Source organism: Molothrus ater, chromosome 1 (assembly GCF_012460135.2).
Source record: "Molothrus ater isolate BHLD 08-10-18 breed brown headed cowbird chromosome 1, BPBGC_Mater_1.1, whole genome shotgun sequence".
Classification (NCBI taxonomy): domain Eukaryota; kingdom Metazoa; phylum Chordata; class Aves; order Passeriformes; family Icteridae; genus Molothrus; species Molothrus ater.
Genome location: NC_050478.2, coordinates 95093824 through 95116353, shown reverse-complemented (window position 1 = coordinate 95116353; position 22530 = coordinate 95093824). Strand labels below are relative to the sequence as shown.

The 22530-nt window shown below is 42.2% G+C and overlaps 1 protein-coding gene and 1 long non-coding RNA gene across 3 annotated transcripts; both read left to right on the top strand.

Annotated features, from left to right (window-relative positions):
• Nucleotides 1-662: 662 nt before the first annotated feature.
• On the top strand, nt 663-16032 carry CNDP2 (carnosine dipeptidase 2). 2 transcript variants are annotated; one of them, XM_036378737.1, is made up of 12 exons: nt 663-743; nt 3346-3442; nt 4390-4533; nt 6991-7153; nt 8694-8782; nt 9695-9895; nt 10651-10735; nt 11269-11429; nt 13344-13508; nt 14031-14172; nt 14765-14912; nt 15335-16032. In XM_036378737.1, the coding sequence occupies exons 1-12, from the start codon at nt 679-681 to the stop codon at nt 15402-15404; spliced, it is 1530 nt and encodes a 509-aa protein (XP_036234630.1). In that variant the 5' UTR covers nt 663-678; the 3' UTR covers nt 15405-16032. The 2 variants fall into 2 exon arrangements, with proteins under 2 accessions (XP_036234630.1, XP_036234631.1); XM_036378738.1 differs by lacking the exon at nt 663-743 and adding an exon at nt 790-805.
• Nucleotides 16033-16353: 321 nt separating this feature from the next.
• LOC118684056 (uncharacterized) lies at nt 16354-20449 on the top strand. Its single transcript, XR_004979762.1, has 2 exons — nt 16354-16545; nt 19909-20449. It is a non-coding gene; the product is annotated as an uncharacterized LOC118684056 (long non-coding RNA).
• The last annotated feature ends 2081 nt before the right edge of the window (nt 20450-22530 follow it).

Genomic DNA, 22530 nt, shown 5'->3' with positions numbered 1-22530 from the left:
TCTCTTCCCTGTGGTGACAAGTGACAGGACACCACAGTGACCAGTGACCAGTGACAGGACCTGATGGAATGGTTTGGAGTTGTGTCAGGGGAGGTTTAGGTTGGATATTAGGAAAAGGTTCTTCACCCTGGGGATTGGGCACTGGCACAGGCTCCCCAGGGAAGTGGTCACAGCACCAGCCTGACACAGCTCAGGAAGCTTTTGGACAGTGCTCTCAGGCACAGGTGTGATTCTTGGGGATGTGCTGTGCAGGGCCAGAACGATCCTTGGACTTTGACGATCCTTGTGGATCCATTCCAATGCAGCATATTCTAGAATTAATTCTGATTCTGTCTAAACCACATCTAAATCTATTAAACCTATCTAAACCACAAATGTAGGAAGATCATAGGGATACTCCCAGCTTCAACTGGAATAATTCAGTTGTCCAGATTGGTCTCTGCCAGTCTGTTATATTGTACCCCATGTTATATTCGCCTATATATTAAATTCCCCTTTATTACACCCCTGTGTTATTCCGGCCCCGCCCCACAGGGCCGCCCCCCGGCAGGCCGCAGCCCCGCGATGAGGCCCCGCCCCTCCTTGGCTCAAGCTCCACCCCCGAGGAGCTCCTTGCCCGCGGATTGGCGGGCACGGCGCGGCACGTGCTGCGGGGCGGGGCTGGCACGGGGGTATTTAATGAGCCGTGGGAGGCGGTGGTTTCTTTACTCCAGGTGGAAGCCGGGGTCGCGTTGTCGCTGTGGGTGAGTGTCGGGAGGAGTCGGGGGAACCGCGTCCCTTGGTCTTGTCGTGCGGCGGCACCGGCGTAAGTGCCCGGCCCTGGCCCTGTCACTACCCCTGCGCGGCCTGGCGGGGAGGAGCCGGGAATGCCGGGTGCGCGGCGCCGCCGGCGGGCCGGGCCTTGCTCCGTGTCTCCCGGTCTGTTCGGCCTTGGGGCGCGGCGGCACCGTGGCTGTCTCCGGAGAGAAGCTGCGCCTGCCTCTCCGCTCCTGTCCCCTTCCTCACTGCCGCTCTCGCCCGCCGTGAGCCCTCCTCCCGCGCTGTCTTTAGGGAGCCTGCCGTGCCCTGCCTCCTTCCCTCCCGTCCCGAGGCTGTCACCGACCTGGGGGCTGCGGGGACCTCGTCCCGGTGCTGCAAAACCCTGTAGAGAAACCCGCGTTTAACCTTCAGGTCAGCCTCGGCCCGAAATGCTGAGCCTGAGACCTGAGCATGGGGCTCCATGGTGGCTGCAGAGCACTCTTGGTTCAGTGCTCTCCTCTGGGATATTCATGTTGTTTGTGGATAAGGAAGGCAAAGTTGTAATGGTGCAATGATAGTCCCTTGGGTTGTTTTATTTCAAGGTGCAACTTCTGTAGTCCTGTGAAAAGATAAAACTCTAGAGCCTCTTCTGCATAAGTAGGAAGGGTTCAGCTCTCCTAAAGGACTTACCGGAAGTTCAGACCCTGGTTTTGAAGATGAAGGGGGAAGTAACATCCAGGCTTTTGCTCTGTAGTAACCAATACTTACTTTTTGTAGTTTGAAGCTTTCTGGAGCAGGCTACTTTGCAGCTCTTCCGTGTGACTTGTGTGATTCAATGCCCTTGTGATTTCAGAGCTATTTAACTATGGTTAAGGTGATATTTAAAGTAGTCCCTGACTTAACAAGTAGTTCAGATCTTGTTTGTGTTGGACAGAAAGTCAGCCTCCATGTACCTTGTGTTTTGTGTCTGTGCTGTGGAGCTGGAGCCCTGAGGTTGCTATAGAAACTAGTTGGATGAAGGGGAGGGTCAGATGCCCTGGACTGATACCTGTGGGGTGATTTCCTGAAAAGCTCCACATGAATCCTGCCCGAGCTCTAACTGTGTGTGAGGAGAGTGGCTTCATTAGGGAGCCCCAGCTTCAGTGAGGAGCATTGCTCTAACTTGGTTATGTCTATGTAGTCCTTCTGAAGGTGTTCAGTTTTCATGACTATTAAAGGGAGTGCTTACCTGTCTGATGATTTGAGGTTGTTCTAATTCGTGTTTCAAAGTAGTTATCCAAATTTAAACTTGATGGATGCTTTAAATTAAATTGATGATATCTCTGGTGAGGGAAAGGATTTTTGTATGTCAAACACCAGTATCTGTGCAGGTACAATCTTGCTTGAAAGGAAATTTGGGGTGGTGCATGTATTGCAGTATATTATGTGGGACAACTTGCAGCTGAAAAGGATTTGTTTCAGATATGCAGAGTAGTCAGCTGCTCAAGAAATCTTAAGACAAGCAGTCAGATGTTTTAACAACTGTCTTGTGACTACTGTGTAGAAGCAGAAGAAAGGCTTAAAGGATCTGGCATAAAGCTGACTCAACAAAATACTGAATGACAGTGGTTGGGGCTGCTGAACATGCTTCTATTACATGGGCACTGGAGTTTTTCCTCCTAGTCCAGGCACTTGGATTCTAGAGGCACACTTCAGGGAGCCTCCTCTGGGGTTAGTCAGGAGGCTCCTGGATGCTATCCTGAGTAGTGTGCTATAGGGCCACATCTTAGAGCAGCTGACCTCCAGTGTCCCTTTCAACCTTAGCCATTCTGGGATTTGTAAAGCTCATTGTTTTCCTGGCTTAGATGAGGTGCTGTCTCTTTAGCTCTAGCTTGAGAGTTAAGCTTAAACTTGTTTGCTTTGTTGCTTTAGTGGGCAGTATTTCTTTTCAATATGGGAAGGAAGACAGTAAACTGATAAGGAGTCTTGGGTTTTCTCATGTGAACTTCAGTTAAAATAAAAACAAAAGAAGGAAGTGGTGGCACAGTGGTAGTCACTGATAACTTGCTCATGACCTGCTGGGGCTGGCCTCTGTTCCCATGGCTTCATTCTGACCTTATTTGTGAAATCTGAGTGGCAGGCTGAGACTTAAGGCTGAAGAAAGCACAGTTTTCCAGCTGCTGTTTTTAACCTCCTCTGCAGAGCGCAAAGTGTGGTGCTTTCTTGGACCTGGCTACCAGCATTCAAGCCTATGGCATGCTATTAGTTGAACTCATAATGAAATCTACTCTTTGAAGTTGCATTTTACTCAAGTAACATTTTGCCTGTAAGTCTGCAGTGAAATGAATTGTATGATTTCATTGAAGTATCTCTAGAGACAAGACTGCTCAGTTCAACTTTGAAAGTTATTTTGAGAGGAGAGGCATAAAGAGTGGTGTTGAAATTTAAATATGCTTTTGTTTAGCCACTTCACTATGGTGATTTCATGAAAGGGAGAGGCCTCAAGTTTTATGTTAGTACAGCTTAGTGTGTGGCATTAGAAGCTGAAAGGTGAAAGTCTCCTGTGGCTCTTGATTACTGACTGTCACTTCTCAACCCTGTGAAAGCTAAATTATTTTTCTGTCACAGAATCTTCAGCAACACTGCTCTGAAAACTAGTCCAAAAATGTCTGCTCTGGAAACCCTCTTTAAATACATTGATGAACACCAGGACCTCTATGTTCAGGTAAGTTTTTTTCAGTTTTTTCCTGCAGCATGGGCAGCTATGGGATATTAGAAGTTAGGTGAACAGCTTCAAGCTTGTTGTTACATCTCTATGATATACCCAGTAATAATGTCAAGTATTGGGGGAGAGGGGAGACCAGGCAGCAAGTGTGAGGGATTTGAGTCAGGCCAGAAAACTGTTTCTTAAATTTAGGCATAGTTCTGTTTAAAAACTTTAATGTCCATGATAAATTTATTAGGAAATTATCTATTAGTATATCGTGCAACTGGTGACCTATTTAGAGGTACAGGAAGCTGACACTGGTTTCTGAATGCCAAACTGGGTTTATAGTTTCTTCCCTTTGGAGATGGGCAATGAAATATGTTATAAATGAGGCTGAAAAAAAGCTTTATTGTATAAAACAACTTATGTTGGGGTACAGAGGGAGAGGTTGCCCTCTCCAAAGAGGTACTTTGCTGCTTGACCTGCTGTTTAGTTACAGGTTGTGTTGTAATCCCTTTCATCCATGAAGGAATCAGTGGTACAGCACTGTGAACTGAGGCATGAACTGTGCCAAGTGTTCAGCTTGATTTCTGCCAGTTGTTCTTGCTGAACTCATGCAGGGAGAAGCTAAAGTGGCCTTTTTGAGAGGCCCAAAAGACTTTAGCTGCTTCTGGATACTTAAAGAAAAATGTAAAGGGCACAACAGGCACAAGCTGTGATACTCTTAAGCTTATTTGATATCTCTGTAGACTTTATGCTATGCAGCAGGGACAGCTGTAGGCAAGTGAGGTTTTAGAGAACTTCCTGAGAGTAATATTGGTTACAAGTTCTTTGAGCAGGGACAGAGCTGATTTGCCTCAATTTGAGCTTGGCTTAAACCAGTGTTTGTTGAATCATGAGGTGTGTGGTGGTATTTGCATGGTGCCTGTTGTGCAGTAAAACCTGTAGCTCTTCCATCTCTGCAGCGTCTGGCAGAGTGGGTGGCAATCCAGAGTGTGTCAGCATGGCCAGAGAAGAGGGGTGAAATCAAGCACATGATGGAAGTTGCTGCCAAGGAGATTGAGCGACTGGGAGGCACAACCAAACTTATGGATATTGGCAAACAAAAGGTACGTGAGCATCTCCATGGCAGCTTAGTAGGGAAAAAATCTCTTTAGAACACAAGGTGTTTTGCATGAGGAAGTGCTGGTTTCTTATGTTCCCCAGTATGAAAGGCACCTAGACTCCTTTGAAAGGCTGTTTATTGGACTTATCACTATAAAGAAAGATGATAATGTGGACATTATGTCCCTGCAGATACTGGAATCTCCAAGCTGTGCAGCATCTAGCAGCACCCAACCAGCATCCAACATACTGTGCAGATCCCACGCATGGAAATTTTTTTCCATTCTATTTATTCTGGCTGTTCAGTTCCACTGACAGAAGGGATTTTGTGTGGGAATTTCTTGATGCACTTTTAGATTAAGTCAAGGACAGGTGATGTAATCCCTAGTGCCTAGTGAGAGCTGCCTTCAGGTTGCAGTCAAGTGGCTCTGTTTATCCTGCAGTCCAGGGATATGCACAGCACAATACAGGCAGCAAGGTGAAACTGTGTGTGCAGCATAGCATGGCACAGGCTTTGGGCTATTCAGGTTGTCTTTGTGGGTCACTAATTCCTTGGGGCCTGATGGGCTTCTGGGTTGGGATCACCACACAAAGGTCCTGTGCGCAGTGGCCTAGAAAGGCAGTAGCCTGTTGGGGATGTAGGATAATGTCTTTGCTGCCACACAGTGTGAATGTTCTGTTAAAAACCTTTGTTTATAGTAAACCTTGGCACCCAATTAAAGATGTTGAATTAAATTTTGGACTGTATTAAATGTGTTTTAAATACTTTTTGAACTGAACATGAATAGAGCGCCTGCAAACAAAAATGTTAGACATTTAAACAATAGGCTGCTATTTGTCCTTAGACCCATAGACTGTAAAGATACTTACTGAAGTTTCAGTAAGTCTACCAAAAGACTTCTGGACTCTTTCAGAAGTGTTACATTTGTCACAGGATTGCATTGCTGCCTTGCTAGATACAAAAGTATCATTAAAAGAATTACTTCTCTCCTTATTTTTAGCTGTCCAGACTGCTTTTTTTTTTTCCCTGAGAAATGTATGTGCCTATAAGAATGATAATGATAATCTCATCCCAGAGAAATACCCGCTTGGTATGCTCCTCCTCTGAAGTGCTTAGCCACTACCTCCCTCAGAGCAAGACCCATACCACAATTGTTAGACTAGGATTTGGATAGTGGCATTAAAAACCTTGTGCTGGAATGTTTACTAGTTTTAGAAGATTGTCCTTGTAATTGGTGTGAAAGATTGCTGAGTGAGATCTGTGTTTATGAGAACCTTCTGAGCAGTTTTTGCTTTGGGCAACTGAATTACACTTGTTTGTAGCTACAGGTTCCAGCAGGACAACAGCTGACTTTGAGGGAATTAATGGGTTAATTCTAGCTCTGCTACTACCTACAGCCTAAAACCCCATCAAAAGCATTTCAGTTAATTCAGAGACAAAGTTGTTTTTTTCATCACTGTAACTTTTGGGTAGCAAGAACTGATTTTAGAGTTTTATATGTAGTATTTTTATTAGGTAACTTTAATCTGCAAGAGTTACTTTCAGTGTTCTTTTTTATTAAGTATAGAGAGAGCTAGTCAATGTATTTTGTGTTCCTACTATATCTGTGAGGGACAATGTAAAGCAACTGAGCTTGTCAGATCAAAGTTGCTTTACTGCTGCACAGCAATTTGTTGTGTTGATTACTGTAAATTCTTGCAGTAGGGCTTTAATCATGTAGAGCTGCAGCTGGCCAAGGAACATGTAACCTGTTGATAAAAACCTGGAGCTTGGGACCCATATAAGCAAAAAGTCAAAGCTGATCTTGCATCTGCTGAACAGAAGTACATGTTCACCGAAGGGAAATACTTGCTGACTGGGAATAGCTTGTGATAATTGCTTATGGGGTATTCCAAGGGATTAAGCTCAATTCAACTCTTGAACTCTTGAACTGAGTTCATCAGCACTACCCTGCCCTTAGTGTAACAATGTAGGCTGGTACAGAGAAATATGTCTGTTATGCTGATCTTATTTGGGTGTAGGCACATGTTACACCCAGCCTTACCACTGTCAGGGAATTTTTGTCCAGAGAGCTGTACTGTGGACAGGATGAAAGTGCAGTGATAAGCAATATTGAATGGAGTTTATCACTTATGCTTAGGTCAGCATTAGATACAGCAGTTTGGCATGCAGTCAGCTTGCTCTGCTAAAATCTGATGTAGCATTGGTAGTTTAAAGCTAACAGTTCTAAGTGGCTTGGAACATTTTGGCTGTTGCTGGGACTTGTCAGGAAACTAACTGGCGTGGTGCCACCAGGCCTTCTTTGGCACCCTGCTTCTGGCAATTGGTTCAAGTAGATTAGTTTTGTTTAGCTGTCTGTGCCTCTACTCTCACAACCTCCATAGTATTAAGGTAATTGATGTATCTGATTAAAACTCTGGCATTCCACATTTTATTAGAACTTCTGCCTTCCTATTTCTAGCTGCCTGATGGATCAGAGATCCCCCTACCGCCCATTGTTCTGGGAACACTGGGGACGGATCCACACAAGAAGACAGTGTGTGTGTATGGTCACCTGGATGTTCAGCCAGCAGCACTGGAGGATGGCTGGGACAGCGAGCCCTTCACTCTGGTAGAAAGAGATGGTAAGAGCAGTGGACTTCACAAACTGATGAACACTTCTGTAACAAGTGTGGTATTCCTCAACTATTCCAAAGCTGTGCCATTGATTGAAAGAGGGAAGGAGAGTTAGAATTGGTATGGGTATTTGATAATGTTGAGGTAAAAATGTGCAGGTGGGGAAATGGTAAAAAAGTCTAGCTACAAAATCTCAGCTACTCTTGGGATTGTTTCCTTCTCTGATATTCTAGGCTGTAATTTGCATGTTTTCTTCCTTGTAGCTACAGCACAATCTTAACTGCTGCCTTCCATGGTGCCAGCTTGTTGCCAGAGAGCTTTTTAGAACTAATTTCTTGTTCCCAGCTTGAAGCCTGTAAGGTCATGTCAGACTGCAGGGATTTTGAACCATTATTGAGAAAAAACATACAACACAACTTCTTTATGCCTGGAGACAGGAGTGGCACAGCAGCCTCTCTGGGTTGCCTTGTGTTTAACTGCTCTACTATGGGTACTACAGAACCTCTTTTGCACATGTAGTGCCCCAAAATTTGTCCCTCTCCCATACATGGGGATGAAGGAATGGAACAGTATCTCCTGTTGAAACAACATTGCCAGCAGTCAAGAAGACTTGAAACTTCCTTTTCTATTAAAAGCTGGTGCTGCTGACAGCTTCTTTATTTCACTTTCTCAGTGTTAAAGGTCAGATCAATAGGACATTAACCACTCCTGCTCCATAAGCATTAATGATTGCCAGAAAAAGGAGTAGCTGTGCAACTAGTAGTTCTGCTTGGGCACTTACTCATAGGCAGCAGAGTCCAAGTTACTAAACTGAGTTATCTCCTAGCAAGACCTAGACTTGCCTCAGGCTGTGGCTTGTCTTTGTAGATCCTGGCCATGCTGGGGCATTCTCCAATGGCTTTACATTTGCAAGCTGTCTGGCCTGTTCTGTTGCTGGTTACATGGAGTGCTGAGGAATTGTAGCCACAGCTGAGTTGCCCTGATAGTGCCTCTGCTATGATCCCATGTACTACATTTTCTGGGAATTCCCTGTGGCCTGCGAAACTCATCTTTGGCTAAATTCTTTTCTAGAGAGATCCACTTTTATCTGGAGAATCCAGAGAAGTGATTTGTAACTAGCTACTGAGTTTTTACTCTTCAAACAAAGAATTATTGAACTGAACATAATACTTGATAGATTTCTGTTAAAAGCAGAAAACTTGTTTCTATACATTGAGGTGTTTGTAGAAAATTATATTATCATGAAAAATAAGGCAGCTATGTCTTTTCCTGGGTTATAATAAACTCCCATTAAGGGAGCAGCTGGGGGAAGAGGTGGGGAAGCTCTCTAAATGGGAGAACTATTGGAGTCCTGTATCTATCCTACTTGAAAGGGTATGTGAAGCAGGATCTAAAACTGCTACTTATGATGAATCAGAAATTATTCAAAAATTATTCAGTAAGCAGGGTTAAAAATGTTACCCAAAACCAAATGTTCTCATCTAGGCAAGAGGTGAAACTTCATACTAATTTTTTCCTCACTGGTTAATTTCTATCTTGTTTCTACAGGAAAGTTATATGGGAGAGGATCAACAGATGACAAAGGTCCAGTGCTTGCCTGGCTGAATGCCTTGGAGGCTTATCAACAAACTAACCAGGTATGTGCCCAAAACATATTCTGCTTTTTCACGTGCAGCTGAGTCTAGCAATAAATGTTATCCAAGCCACAAACTCTTGTGAGGGAAGCCTGCTTATTCAGCTGATTGGAGAAATGATGTATTAGTCCTGTAAATTTCCTGATTTCCTAGTAGGGTTAAGTTGACTTGCTGACAAGTTAGTCCTATAGATGCTTAGGTTGCACTTCTAACAATTTTCCTTTAATGAAATATGTAGGAAGGAAAATACATATGCAAGCATGTGGAGCAGGAGGAATAATCAAATGTGATCACTATCACGTAAGGATGTCAAATTACTTTGGCCTTTATCGAGGCTTAATGCCTCACTGCCACTGAGCTCTAAGAGGAGGTTAACTTAGCAACACTAAAATTGGGAGCTTTGCACATTTCTGTTAAGGAAAATGTGCAATCACAAATAGCTCAGAGTGTTTGCTTAATCTTGCAAGACAAGTTCCTATTGCTTTTGAGAGGAATAACCAGTTCTCAGTTGCTGTCTAGGTATATAGAATATGCTAGACTGGATAGACAGGGTAGCTCTGTTCCTACTGTGGCATGCAATTCCTGTGGTTTATGTTAGTTTTCCTAGCCTGGTGGCTAACCTTTGGCAACAGATTTCTGCTGTGTTCCCATGCTTACAGGGTTTGGGGATGAGTTTTTAATACTTTTTTGAAGAGTTTGAATTCCATCAAATGAAGGTGTAAGTGCCCTCAACATAAGCACAATCCAAACTTTAAACCAGTTTGTGTATAATTAACAAATTCCACTGTCATTCCACTGGAGTTATTTTAGCCACGTCCATTTTTCTTCTTTGAATGCAACAGGTGAAAATTACAGATCACTGAAGGAGTCAAGTGTTCTCACATGCTTAATCTGCTCTTGTTTTTAATTTCAAAGGAGTTTCCAGTAAATATTAGGTTTTGCCTAGAGGGTATGGAAGAATCAGGATCTGAAGGCCTTGATGAACTGATTTTTGCTCAGCGAGATGCTTTCTTTAAAGATGTGGATTATGTTTGCATTTCTGACAACTACTGGCTAGGCAAGAAGAAGCCTTGTATCACTTATGGTTTGAGAGGTATCTGCTACTACTTCATAGAGGTAAGTGCTGAAATACACTGCTAATCCATTATTATTAAACTGAACTTTCCACAGGAGAAGAGTGGTAGAGCAAACCTTTTCATGCCAGTAGCTTTTTTCAGAAAAGAAACTGGCTACTTACATGGAGTGGTTTTTCCTAATTGCCTAAACATCCTTCTCTTGCTATTCTATCTGATACTTGGGTGGGTGAGATAGCTTTCAGATGTGTGAAGCAAGATAAACCAGCACTTCCACTGAAGGATTGTCTCATAGCATAGATATCTTTATCCACATACATCCTTCTTATAGGTGGATGTCACATTTGTGCTTTCCAGTCAGCTGGAATATCTCCAGTTAACCAGAACTGCTGGTAGATGATTGAGAGCGGTTTGACAAGTTTTTACCAGTTCCCTCAGTACTTTGGGGTGGATCCCATCTGGGCCCATAGACTTGTGGGTGGCTAATTGACATAGCAGGTCATTAACCATCTCCTCATGCATCGTGGGCTTCCCTCATCTCCCCATCACCAACTTCCAGCAGGGGAGCAGGGCATCCTGAGGATGACTGACCTTGATATTGGAGACTGAGGCAAAGAAGACATTAAATACCTCTGCCTTTTTCTCATCCCCTGACACTGTACTACCATCTGCTTTGAACAAATGATGGGGATACTCCTTGACCCTTGGCCAGATCAAGTTCTAGCTGGGCTTTGGCTGTTGTAGTCTCCTCCCTACATGGCAAAATCTCCGTGCTGAATCTTCATTCACTTCAATCAGGTGGAATGTTGTGACAAAGACCTTCACTCCGGAGTTTATGGTGGTTCGGTCCATGAGGCCATGACAGATCTCATTGCTCTAATGGGTAAGAAAACACAGGTTTCACTGAAAATGCATTTAAAATGGGATCAAGAGCCATCCAAGCATGACTGAGTTTGCAGTAGCAAAGCAGTGACCAGTGAAATGGTGCTTGCCAAGTATACAAAGCTACTGCCTTAGATACAAGAAACATGGTGAAGGTCTTGCTAAGAAGTTGTCAGTTTACTCTTAGTTTTCCCTAAAATGTTGCTGCAAATTTGTATGTTAGATCAGCTGTCTTCTCAAATTCTGTGGGTATGATACTGAACTCTTTGGGAATCATACCTTCAGACAGCCAGTGAAATGTAGCAGTAGAATTAAATAGAGTAGCAAGCAAGATTGCATTTTGGATACAGGCAAATTCTTTTAAGTGTCTTCCAGGCTCAGTGGTGCATGCTCTGGAAAATAGAAGTCTAAATTTCATTGCATTTACAGAGTTTTCAGAAGGCCCAGACTTCAGTTTCCCAAGGAAAGTGCTCCCAGGAATGACATCTTGTATCTTCTGGTTGAATGCTGATATTAGGTGCTTCTTGTTTACAGGTTCTCTTGTAGACAAGAAAGGGAAAATCCTCATCCCAGGTGTTAATGAAGCTGTGGCACCTGTTACTGATGAGGAGCTGGCATTATATGAGAAGATTGATTTTGACCTGACAGAATATGCAAAGGATGTAGGAGCAACAAGACTTCTGCATGATGCAAAGGTGTGCTGCACTTCTCCTCTGCCCTGTCTAGATCAAGCTGTCTGTGTTAGTAGGAGACCAGAAACAAGCTTCTGTGGATGTGTGTGTGTGTTATTAAGTAATTTATTAGGCAGAGGATTCATCTGATGTCTTCAAAATGGTGACAATGCCTTGAAGATAATTTTGCTTACTGTATGGTTGACTGCATACTTAACACTTTGCAGAGGAACTGCTAGTGTTATGTGCTTGAAAACTTATTCTAGGTTATCCCATGTTTAACTCAAGTAGTCTTGACAACTCCAAATTTGCTCCTTACTCTGTATAAATAGTATTTGAAACTGGTACAGACCTTTAATGCTGTTCTCTTAATGCTAGATAAGAATGTTGGTAGCTTTCCAGAGGTCAGGTGACAATCTACACAAAACATCTGATTTTCTACATCTGTAGGAAGTTCAGTGGGTTATCAGAAATAAAGCAGTTGCTCAGAGATGATTGCTCCTTAGGTGAGAAAAGAGCTTGAAACCCAGCTTTGCTGAATTCAAGGCTGGCATTCTGAACATGTTCCTAGACCTGGCAAACAAGGACTGTTTTGTAATCATGAGCTAGGCAGCCCAAATCTTTGAACAATCTCAAGCTCAATAAACTCATGTCTAAAGTTAAATCTTCATCCTGGGAGCTCTCCAAATGAATGCTTTTAACAGCATTGACTCTTACAAGGTAGGTACAAGTATTACATACTAATTTTAAAACCCTAGATGTAAATACATCTCCTGTCATAAAAAGCAGACATAGGTGTTGTAAAAGGCAAGTTTACATGTGCAGGTCTGTCTTCTGTCCTAGTACTGTCAGGAGACTTCAAACTTAACTCAAATAGGAATAAGTAACAATTTATATCCTCAACCTTGTCTTTACATGCTCAGGTTTATATCAACTGGGAGCACACAGACTTCCTTGCTTAGCCCTGTCCTTTAAAGTAATAGATGAATTATAGCTTGGATATAAGGAGGAGCTGGCAAGATGTTCTTTGTGATACTGAACTGAAGCTGTTCAGTCTTGGCTCAACAGAAATTCCAGCTAAGGGACTTCTAAGCTGCATACATGCAAGAAGGGCTTTAGGGCTAGGGAGAGATGACTGAAACTTCCAGATAAAAAGTAACTGTGCTTGAGAGATTTGAACTGTGACAGCTACATTTGCTTTGAGAGAAGATGGTAAGCAGGTTGTACCTGGAGAAAAAACAACTTGTTAATGTAATGGACACAAAATTTCTGAGTCTGCTGCATTTCTGCAGTGAAGCTCATGCTGAAGATACTGCACCTGTGTCTGCTCAGGGCAACTCAGCAACTGCACTGAGTTCAGGATCCAATGTAGTGAACAGTTGTGCTCAAGATAAGAGTTATGTTAAATGCAGGAAGTGTACCTGGAAGGCAGTGGTGGTCAGTTTAATCAGCCTGCAGTTCAGGCTTTTTAATACAGTTGATGATATAAAGAAAAGCACACTGTAAGCCTCAGTTTGAGCAGTGGGTGAGGCTTTTAGAAAATGTCAACTTAAGCAGTGTCTTGGTGATGAAGGCACCTGCCTGTCCTGAGGCAGTGGGAATTAAAGCTTTTAATGTTCCCTACAAACTGTGCTTGAGCACCCTATAAGTGCTGCTTGTGTCCTAATCAGAATCAGACTGATCATGTCCCCTAAGTTCCACAGAGCTAGGAGAGAGCCAGACTAGAACTGCTGAGTATCTCAAGTTGCTAAGAGCCCAGCTGTGTTATCAAAATGTGTGCTTAATGGGAGTAACAGCTTCTGAGTGATGTTCAATGAGCTGCATTTCTGCATGGGAAAAAGTGCTATTTCATGCAAGTTCTTTATTAGGTTGAAGAAATAATTTAGGGAGCTCTGTCAAACCTCATGTAACCTTGCATTTTTCTCTTTGCTTCTGCAGAGAGAGATCCTTATGCACAGGTGGAGATACCCATCCTTGTCTCTCCATGGAATTGAAGGAGCCTTCTCAGCCTCTGGTGCCAAGACTGTGATTCCTAGGAAAGTGATTGGCAAGTTCTCAATCAGGCTTGTGCCAAACATGACTCCTGAAGAAGTCACAAAGAATGTATGTTGAGATGTATTGCTGCTAACCAAACAAGTGTCTCTAAACTTCTGCTCACCTTGCCTTGGGGGAAGAGTTTGTCTGTTTTCTAAAGCAGTTCTGTTCATTTGCTTTCCCGCTATCTTCCCCCTTACTGCACCTCAACACGAGATAACTGAGGGAATCCTGTGGTGCCCCAGTGGATTGTAGTGGTCTGATTATCCAGTTTCTCTGAACTCAAAAGGGCTTAGGAGTAAATGCTAATCTAATTGTGGGGCACTTGGACTGCCAGAAATACATACTCAAGAGCAGCAGTGTTTGACATACTGCCTAATTGTTTTACAATACGCTGTTAATTTGCCTAAAGAAGATATTCTGGTTCAGAGCAGAGAATCATTGGATTGCTTCAAAAATAAGAAAAATAGGAAAAGTATTGCTGCACAATTGTAGTGATCTGCAAGTCCCTAAGATGCTTTTAGAATATGAGCTTTGCCAGTGCTCATACAAATGCTACCAGTAGATAAGATCATTCAACCTTTCTTACAGGTTGAAGACTACTTGAACAAAAAGTTTGCGGAGCTGCGGAGTCCCAACAAATTCAAAGTGTACTTAGGCCATGGTGGAAAGCCCTGGGTGTCAGACTTCAACCACCCCCACTACATGGCTGGTAGGAGGGCCATGAAGACAGGTCAGTGGGTTTTTCTCTTAGCACTGGTAGGATTAAAAGTCTCTTGTTCCAGCACCTCAAGAAACACGGAGGAGGTCATGTTTGCTGAATATTAAGTGTTCTGCTCTCATGTTTAATAACTTTGGCTCACTGAGTGAGGAGGCATGACATGTGCAACCTTTAAACAGAAATTTCAGTACAGGCAGGAGAGATACTGGATATCAAATTCATGTATGCTCTTCTGGGACAAGTTTGTTGATGTGGTGTTGCTTTTGCATAAGGATGAGACTGTTGGTTCAGATCACCTGCTAAGCCAAATTCAGTGAAGTTTGGTCACAGCACCCCTCTTAATCAGTTTAGTTAATTGTATTGGGCAGCTAGAGCAACTTTAACTTGTGTTGGAGTACAGACAGGCCTTCAGATGAATTCTTTGTGTGTGACTGACAGTGACAATATTCCAGTGCTACATCTGTGGGGAGAAGCTCCACAGTTTTGTGGCCTTTGCAGTCTGGCTGATTTGGCCAGCACCTGGTGCAGATGGGAACATGATGGCTTAAGTGAGTGTTTGTGGGAAGAAATAGACTTCAAACTGACTAGAGTATTGCTTTTCTAGTGTTTGGAGTTGAACCAGACCTGACAAGGGAGGGAGGAAGCATTCCTGTTACCCTTACTTTTCAAGAAGCCACAGGCAAGAATGTCATGCTGCTTCCTGTTGGAGCTGCGGATGATGGTGCTCACTCTCAAAATGAAAAACTTAATAGGTAAGAGAATATCTATTCCTATTCTGGGGTGTCTTGGCATGTAAAATGAAAAACACCAAGAACTGAGCTCTTGCTTTTGTTTAATTCTCTGGATGGCAGAGTGTCATCCTCCCCAGGAGAGAATGACTGACTGGTTGGGTAACTAGTTTGTAGCTGAATTTTGATTTCTACATTGATACTCTTGAAACCAGAAGTAGGTTTTATATTTTGGTCTCTCAGCTTGGCTACCCTCTCCCCAAAGGGTGTTGTTTCTGTCTTGCCAGGGAGGATGTAGGGTTTGGGCAGTAGTGCCTGTTGCCTGCAGCAGCAATTCCCATAGAGTTTGTCTTGTGCATAGGACTGATGTGTGGGCTTTGCAAATAGGACATCTGCTAGAAATAAAGCTCAGTGGAGACACTGCTAAAGCAAACTCTTCTTTGCAGGTACAACTACATCCAGGGGGTGAAGATGCTTGGTGCATATCTCTATGAAGTTTCCCAGCTGAAGGACTAAGTTAGACACCTCACCTTCTGATTTATGGATCAGAAGTCTGAATTTTCTTGCAAAATGTCATCAGTTACCAAGTCTTACATGGCTCCCCTTTTCTACCAACACTCCACTGCTTTGATGGGGGAGAGGGAAAGGGGCAGTTCCACTTGACAAGGAACATGATACACCAAAAATACTTCTCTAAATGCTTACTTTATATGAACAGACTATTCCTTAACTGGTCAGCAGTCCTGGACTGCATCTTCATCCCTCTGTATCACTTCAGTTTGCTGTATTGATCTACTTTTCCTGTAAATGAAGAGGAATGATTTACCCTCAGCAGTTTAAGTAGCCACAGCAGTGGCAGAACTTCCAGCCAATTTAAGGTTCCTATTCCTGGGTATGTCCTGGAAACAAGTAATCAAGATTATGGGGCAACACTGGAATGTGCTCAGGCTGTACTGAGACATCTGTCTTTGCTGACTGTGAGTGATTTGGAAGAGCAGTTTGTCTCTTACAGTTGATGCCTGCCTGCAGGTTTCAATTTACAGGGAATCAGGTTGTAACAAATTTCACTGTGGTAGTGACTACTGGCCATTTTTGTAAAGCTGCCTTTGTACTACCGAAAAGAATAATAAATAATCATGCTCTAGTTTGGCTCTTGCTCTCTAAGGTTTAAATAATGGCTTGGGTGGGAAAGCAGCTTTGGGAACTTGAGAGGGACACTTCTGTGGCTATAAAGGCAGATGAGCAACATGGCTACCCAGGCTGTATCTTGTGGGAATCCAAATTTTTATTTCTGGGCTCTGGCTCTGTAAGAATTTGTTGACTTGAAGCTGATGTTGCAAACTCCAGCTCTCCTGAGAGAAACTGAGCTCAAAGTGTTTCATTTTGGCTCTGTAAACCAGGTCATCACACTGTAGCATAACTGATAATACTAAAGGGAGTGAATGGAATTTGTAGGCATAAACAGAGACAGACGAGATCACTAGTTGCAACTACTACTGCCATCCAACTTCAAGTTCTCTACTGGATACATTAAACTCCAATACTTCTGTTATTATGCCAAAAAACTCCAGAAAAAACAAACCTCTTAAATGATTGCTATCTGAACTGGAATGGGCTCCCTGCTTCTGAGTGACCTGATCAGCACTGGCAGCCTAAGGTAGGTAAGTGTTTCAAGTGATGGTGCTCGGCTTCTGGTACAGTCTTGTGTCCTGACACAGGTCGGCAGCATGGGATGATTCCCACTTTGAAGGGTGGAAGGTGGGAAAATCTTCTCTACCTGGTCTTTACTGTTGCTTGATCTGGAGACTTTACAGTGGAGAGCTGTTGGGCTAAGGAGTCTTCTGGTGTCACTGAAAACTTGTTTTGGGTTTTTTGGTTTGTCACTGAAGTTGATGACTGGAGATAATCTGGTACCATTAACCTTGCACTTGGAGCTGGGGTACAGTCGGACCATCCTGTGTCAATTCTTGTGAGCACTGAACACAGACACTGTGGAGTGAATGTTTATTAATTTGGTTGTGAACTATGTTCAGAAACCATGTGTAGTTGTCCTTTTGTAACAAATTTATTGAGAATCAGCTAATTGGCTCGAGCTCTGCACTGCAGACACTATATCAGATGCTGTACTTGCGAAGTACAACATGGCAGAGTTGTGAAGGAGGCCCAAACAGAAGAAAAGGTGTCAAGAAGTTTGTAGAAAAGGCTGAGGAGCAGATACTGTTGAATATACAGCAGAAATATTTTGGTAAGGGGAGTGCCAGAATCCTGTGAAAAAGACATTAAAATGGGCCTTTGGCCTGAACAACCTGCAGGGGGCCTATTTAAGCCCACAGGAGTAGGTTGCTAAAGTAATCACTACTTAATGAGATTTAATGAGACTTCAGATTTGTTTAGATGAATTATTTTAAATTCAGAAATCATCAGTATTTGTTAGCTTGCTGCAATGGGGCTTGCTTTAGCTGTGACCTCTCCTGTCCCTGCAGAAGGTGACCACAAAAGCAGTAGTATGTGAACGGTAGTACTCAGTGAACAAGGCTTATTTCTGTGGCCTGTGTGCTTCAGACCTGGCATCCATGAATGCTTGTGCATGGTGTCAAGAGTTTGCTCAGCCCAAGCTGTTTATTAACAGCACTGTTGTACAACACAGACGTGTCTGACGTGACAGAAATTGTGAGCTGCTCATGAAAGCCAAAATGCATCAGTGAAGCCCAGAGCCCGATGCCCCTGTGTCTGCTCTTTGTACAGAGGCCACTTGGCACTTCCCTCACAGAACATTGCTTTACCTGTTGAATTTGAAACTGGGGCATCCCTTGATCAGTGGCATGTGGCTGTCAGGAAGTCTAGTTTGCTGGTACTTCCAGTTCTCCCACTCCAAGAAGGGAGAAAGTTCTACAACATGGGTTTTACAGCTAATTGTTCTCAGGGTGCAACTACTGCAAAACTGAGAATGTGGACTTGTGCCCTCATTGCTCACTAGATTGCCATGGATTTTGCTAAGACACAAGCAATGTATCTTGATATGGAATATGCACTCAAAAGAGCAGCTGGAGTTATTACAAGCTATTATCCCTAAATAAGCCCTAAGAGCCATTTAAAATGTGATTTTTCTTTATTTTTTTGTGTTCTGGGAAACATGAGCATGCACATTAAAACACAGCCCTGATTCTCAACTTTGATGCAATGCATTTTAAGCTCATCCAGTGCAATGTTTCCTAATTTGAATCTGTTTTTAAATTGCAAAGCAGAGTTTGGTTTACCATAGTGAGTTTGCATGCACTAACTAAATCAAACCTTGAAGAGCTTCAGCTCTATGATCTTGACCTTAAAGCAGTGTGGAGAGTGGAGATAACATAGAGCTAATATAGATAAAGTATTCTAGTTTGTTCATTCTGTTAAACTATTAGCTCAAAAACAGTACCATTTTTTTAGTGTTATCTGAACTCATTCAATTAAAATATTATAGATTAATGTGTTATATATGCATTTAAATTGAGGTGTCCATCTGAATAAATTGCCTTCCTGATAATTAATTAAGTTATGCAGGGAATTTAAATCACTCTTCAGAGAATCTTCTTAGGCTACCCAGGAAAGTTTAGTGGGTAATTTTGATTCTAGTCCCTTGCTACCTCGATCATAGCATTTTACATCATTGTGTTAGGTTATGACAGGGCCTGAATGCTGAGACATGTTTTTCTAGCACTTTCAAATATTCATTTTTCTATTAATTTTGCATACCCTTAGTGCTTCTGAGATTTCTTGAGGAAAACTTAACATGCATGCTAATGAAATAGGCCTGCTGATGCTCAAGCAGTGTTCTCTCTGTGCAGGCTCTTAATTTTCAGTCATGGAGAGGCAGCTCACAGGCCTCTAATGTTTCTGCCCTTTAGATTGAAAAATGCCATAACAAGCACAGTTGAGCAGCTTTTTTTTATCACTGTTATTGTGCTGTGTGGTGGTGTTCACAGGGGTCCCAGGATGAGGGGAGAGACAAGAATCTGATTCCATGTTTCAGAAGGCTGATTTATTATTTTATGACATATATATTATATTAAAATGATACTAAAATAATAGAAGAAAGGATTTCATCAGAAGGCTAGCAAGGAAAGGAAAAAAATGGAATAACAAAAGCTGGTGACTCTCAGAGTCTGAGCCAGCTGACTGTGGTTGGCCATTAATTAGATACAACCAACATGGATGTAATCAAAGATGCATCTGTTGCATTCCACAGCAGCAGATAATTATTGGTTTTCTTTTCCTCTGAGGTTTCTCAGCTTTTCAGGAGAAAAATCCCTTTGCCAGGATTTTAATAAAATATCATGGCTGCAGTGCTGTGCTTGCCTTCAGAAGGCAGCTTCCTGTGTAATTCCACTGGGATAACCACCATGGAGTCACTCCTCAGGCTCTCTGTATGTACTGGGGTTGTGTGGAAGGTTCTGGGCAGGGCTATGGGAGTGGCTGCTGTGAGGAGCTGCCAGAAACTTCCATGTCTGACAGAGCCAATGCCACATGGCTCCCAGACAGACCACCCCTGGCCAAGGCTGAGCCCATCAGTGACAGTGGGAGAGCCTTTGGGACAACATAACTAAGGAGAGAAAGAAGTTCCTGCAGAAAAGAGAGGAGTGAGAATATGTGAGAGAAGCAGCCCTGTGGGCACCAAGGTCAGTGATGGAGGGGGAGGAGGTGCTCCAGGTGCCAGAGCTGATACTCTTCTGCAGCCCATGGTGCAGACCATGGCAGCTCTTCTCAGCCCACAGAGAACCAACTTATAATGAGCTGACTGTCTCCCTGGGGTGAAGGAGGCAGAGAATTGGGAATCAAGTTAGGCCTGGGAAGGAAGAAGGGATCAGAGGAAGAGGTTTCACAGATTTCTTTTCATTATCATACTCTGATTTGATTGCTTATAAATTAATTTATCCAAGTCGAGTCTGTTTTGCCCATGATGGTACCTGGTGAGTGAGCTTTCCCTGCCCTCCTGATCTCAGCCCATGACTCTTTCATTGTGTTTTCTCTCCCCATCCAGATGAGGAATGGAGTAATAGAGCAGTGTTGGTGGAGTCCAGCCAGAGTCAATCCCTCAAGCTGTTGCAACAGTGCACAAATTTGACCCACTGCACAAAATGCCAAAATATTTGAAAGTGAAATATGTTCAATTCTTAGATTCTCATAAAATCATCTAGAGGTGCTTCTGTGTTGGCTGTTGCTTGTGAAAATGTGCGCCCCACAGCTGTCAGTGACAGTCCAGTGGTCCGTACTGAAGGAGCTTTATTTAAAGCTCAAGTGTTGTTTATAAGCAGTGTGTATGAATAGTGTTTAAGGTAGGGCCCTTTGAAGGGTGCTGCCACTGCCTATGTGTGAATACACCTAAAAACATGCATAAAAATGCTAAATGTATTCATGTAAAGGTAAACCTTTGGAGGACTGTTTCCTCGCTCTTTTGGACAGAGTAAATTAATGGAATTGCAAATATGAGCTGTCTATCTATGCAAAATTGTAGCCAATTCCTGAATTCCAAGATGTATGCTAAGATATGTAATGAAATTAAATACAATATTTCTGAAGTACTTAGTGGATTTAATTTTGGTGTAGTGGATAGATTCGAGAATAAATGCTGTGTTGCCTTGGACTGATTTTAAATGCTTGTAGGTGGAGTTTTGAGATTCTGCTCATTAATTTTAAGAATACCTTTTAAACTCTTCTATAGACTTGTAGAAGCAACTAAACTAAGTGCTAAAGTAGTAAAATGACTGTAAAAGACTTTTGAAAACTAGAATGCTGTAAAATATCTATTTATTTATAATTGTCTTTGATAAGGTGTTGGTTTAGACTATCTTTCTGTATTAGTAATGGGTTGACAACTTTTTCTCTTCCATTTTCAGCTGTGTAGCAGTGCATCATTAGAAACCTTTTAAACATAAAAATTGTCTCTTTTGATGGATTTTCAATAATACAAGGCAGAGTACAGAATACCTGCCCTTTGCTGCGTCACATATTCTCTGCTGTTGCTGCTGTTCCTGCTTCCCCACTCCTATTTTTCTCAGTCATTCACATGAGGAGAACTAATCCTGCAAGGGGAACCCATGAAGTTTCCAAGGAATATTTCCAGGCTTTTGCTGTATAATGTGATAGTTACATGTTGACTGGATTGAGTCTCTTCTGCTTTTTGTATAAAAACTATAGTTCTAGTTCTAACATGAGAGCTGCTAGGAGGAATTGAACTTCAATTTTACTTTGCAGTTGCCTCTGCAATAGTTTTCAGTTTTTGGAAGTTAGCATACCATTATAATAACACTAAATAGAGTGGGAGAAAGTAAAGACATTAAGGGACAGGAATTTGGAAACAAAAAGTTACTATGTGAGTGAATAGCAACCAGTGAGAATTTTGGGCAGAAGAGCAGCTATGTCTGCAAATCCACTGGAACTTTTTAATTTGTGGAAATACCCAAAGTTAAAAGCATCAGAAAAAAAGGAGTTGGAAATGGTTCCAGGCATATCTCTTTAGGTTTTTCTATTGTGTTGAACACTTAACTACAGGACTGTAGTTCAAAGCTGCAAGAATACAATAGAAATTCAAAATACAGTAGAGCCTGCATGTCATTTTTAGGAAATGGTTGTCAAACAGAGAATTAATGCAAAGAAAGCAAAAGATTTATTTCTGCACAGCTTTGAATCTTGTTAACATTTCTAAAATATCCTGTAATGTGTTGCCAACCATATCCTAAACTTTTGTACAAGGAGAGTCAGTGCTGCTTGTGATTAGTTTAAGGCATTTTTAATTCTGAGCAGATGGGTTCAGGAATACAAATCAAGAAAAGGGGAAAACTGCATCAGGAGCTGAGGCACACCAATTCTGTTGCCTGGCAACAATTTCAGTATATAGTTGTGAATAAAGATACCTTGAATGTGGACAGGCTTGGAAGAGAACACAGGTAGAGAGCAGGTCTCTGAAATTATCTAAAGGGCTTCACGGGAGAGGTAAAAGTGAATGTACAAATACATGTTCCTGGAGAACAGAGAACCAGAATTCATTAGCTTCCAGTCTTTAGTCTGCTAATGTTCCTTTGCACTTATCTGGAAATTATATTTAATGGAATTTGGCTTTATGAATTTCAAGTTTGTAGAACTGCATATAATTTTTGGAAGCTTTCCTTAGAGCTGTCTGACACTCATAGATGAAATTTTAATACATTGAGACCAGTTCAGAAATAATTTTTTAAAGTTCATGAGTTCTGAGGAAGGGATTTGAGAAATGGCATAATAAAATTTTGTTTTTAACTGCAGATAAGTTCATTCATTGACTGGTTTAAAATAGAAATAGATTAAAATGTAGCAAACACATCTGAGTGGGTTTTTTTCCCCATGGAAAATTGGAGCACCAGATTAACTGAGTATTAAATTAATAGAAAACTGTGCTGTACCATGTCTCCCACTGTGTGAAAGTGTTCCTATAGGATATGACAGGTAATTGAGTCATCAACATAAAATATTAATAATTAGGATGATACATTTCATTCTCTTAATGTGCTGTAGTTCCACATCTATCTACGTGCAAATATGACACAGATTTACTGGGACACAGCAGTCACCTTGAAGCTGTGCTCAGTAGCAGCTGATTAGCATTATCTCTTCCAAATGCAAAATAAGT

What these genes read in the sequence shown, in the direction of transcription:
- CNDP2 (XM_036378737.1), top strand. Translation starts at nt 679, where the DNA reads ATGAGCCGTGGGAGGCGGTGGTTTCTTTACTCCAGGTGGAAGCCGGGG. An exon ending in TGGATATTGGCAAACAAAAG is followed by an intron (nt 4,534 to 6,990) that starts GTACGTGAGCAT and finishes TCCTATTTCTAG; the next exon opens with CTGCCTGATGGATCAGAGAT. An exon ending in CTTATCAACAAACTAACCAG is followed by an intron (nt 8,783 to 9,694) that starts GTATGTGCCCAA and finishes TTAATTTCAAAG; the next exon opens with GAGTTTCCAGTAAATATTAG.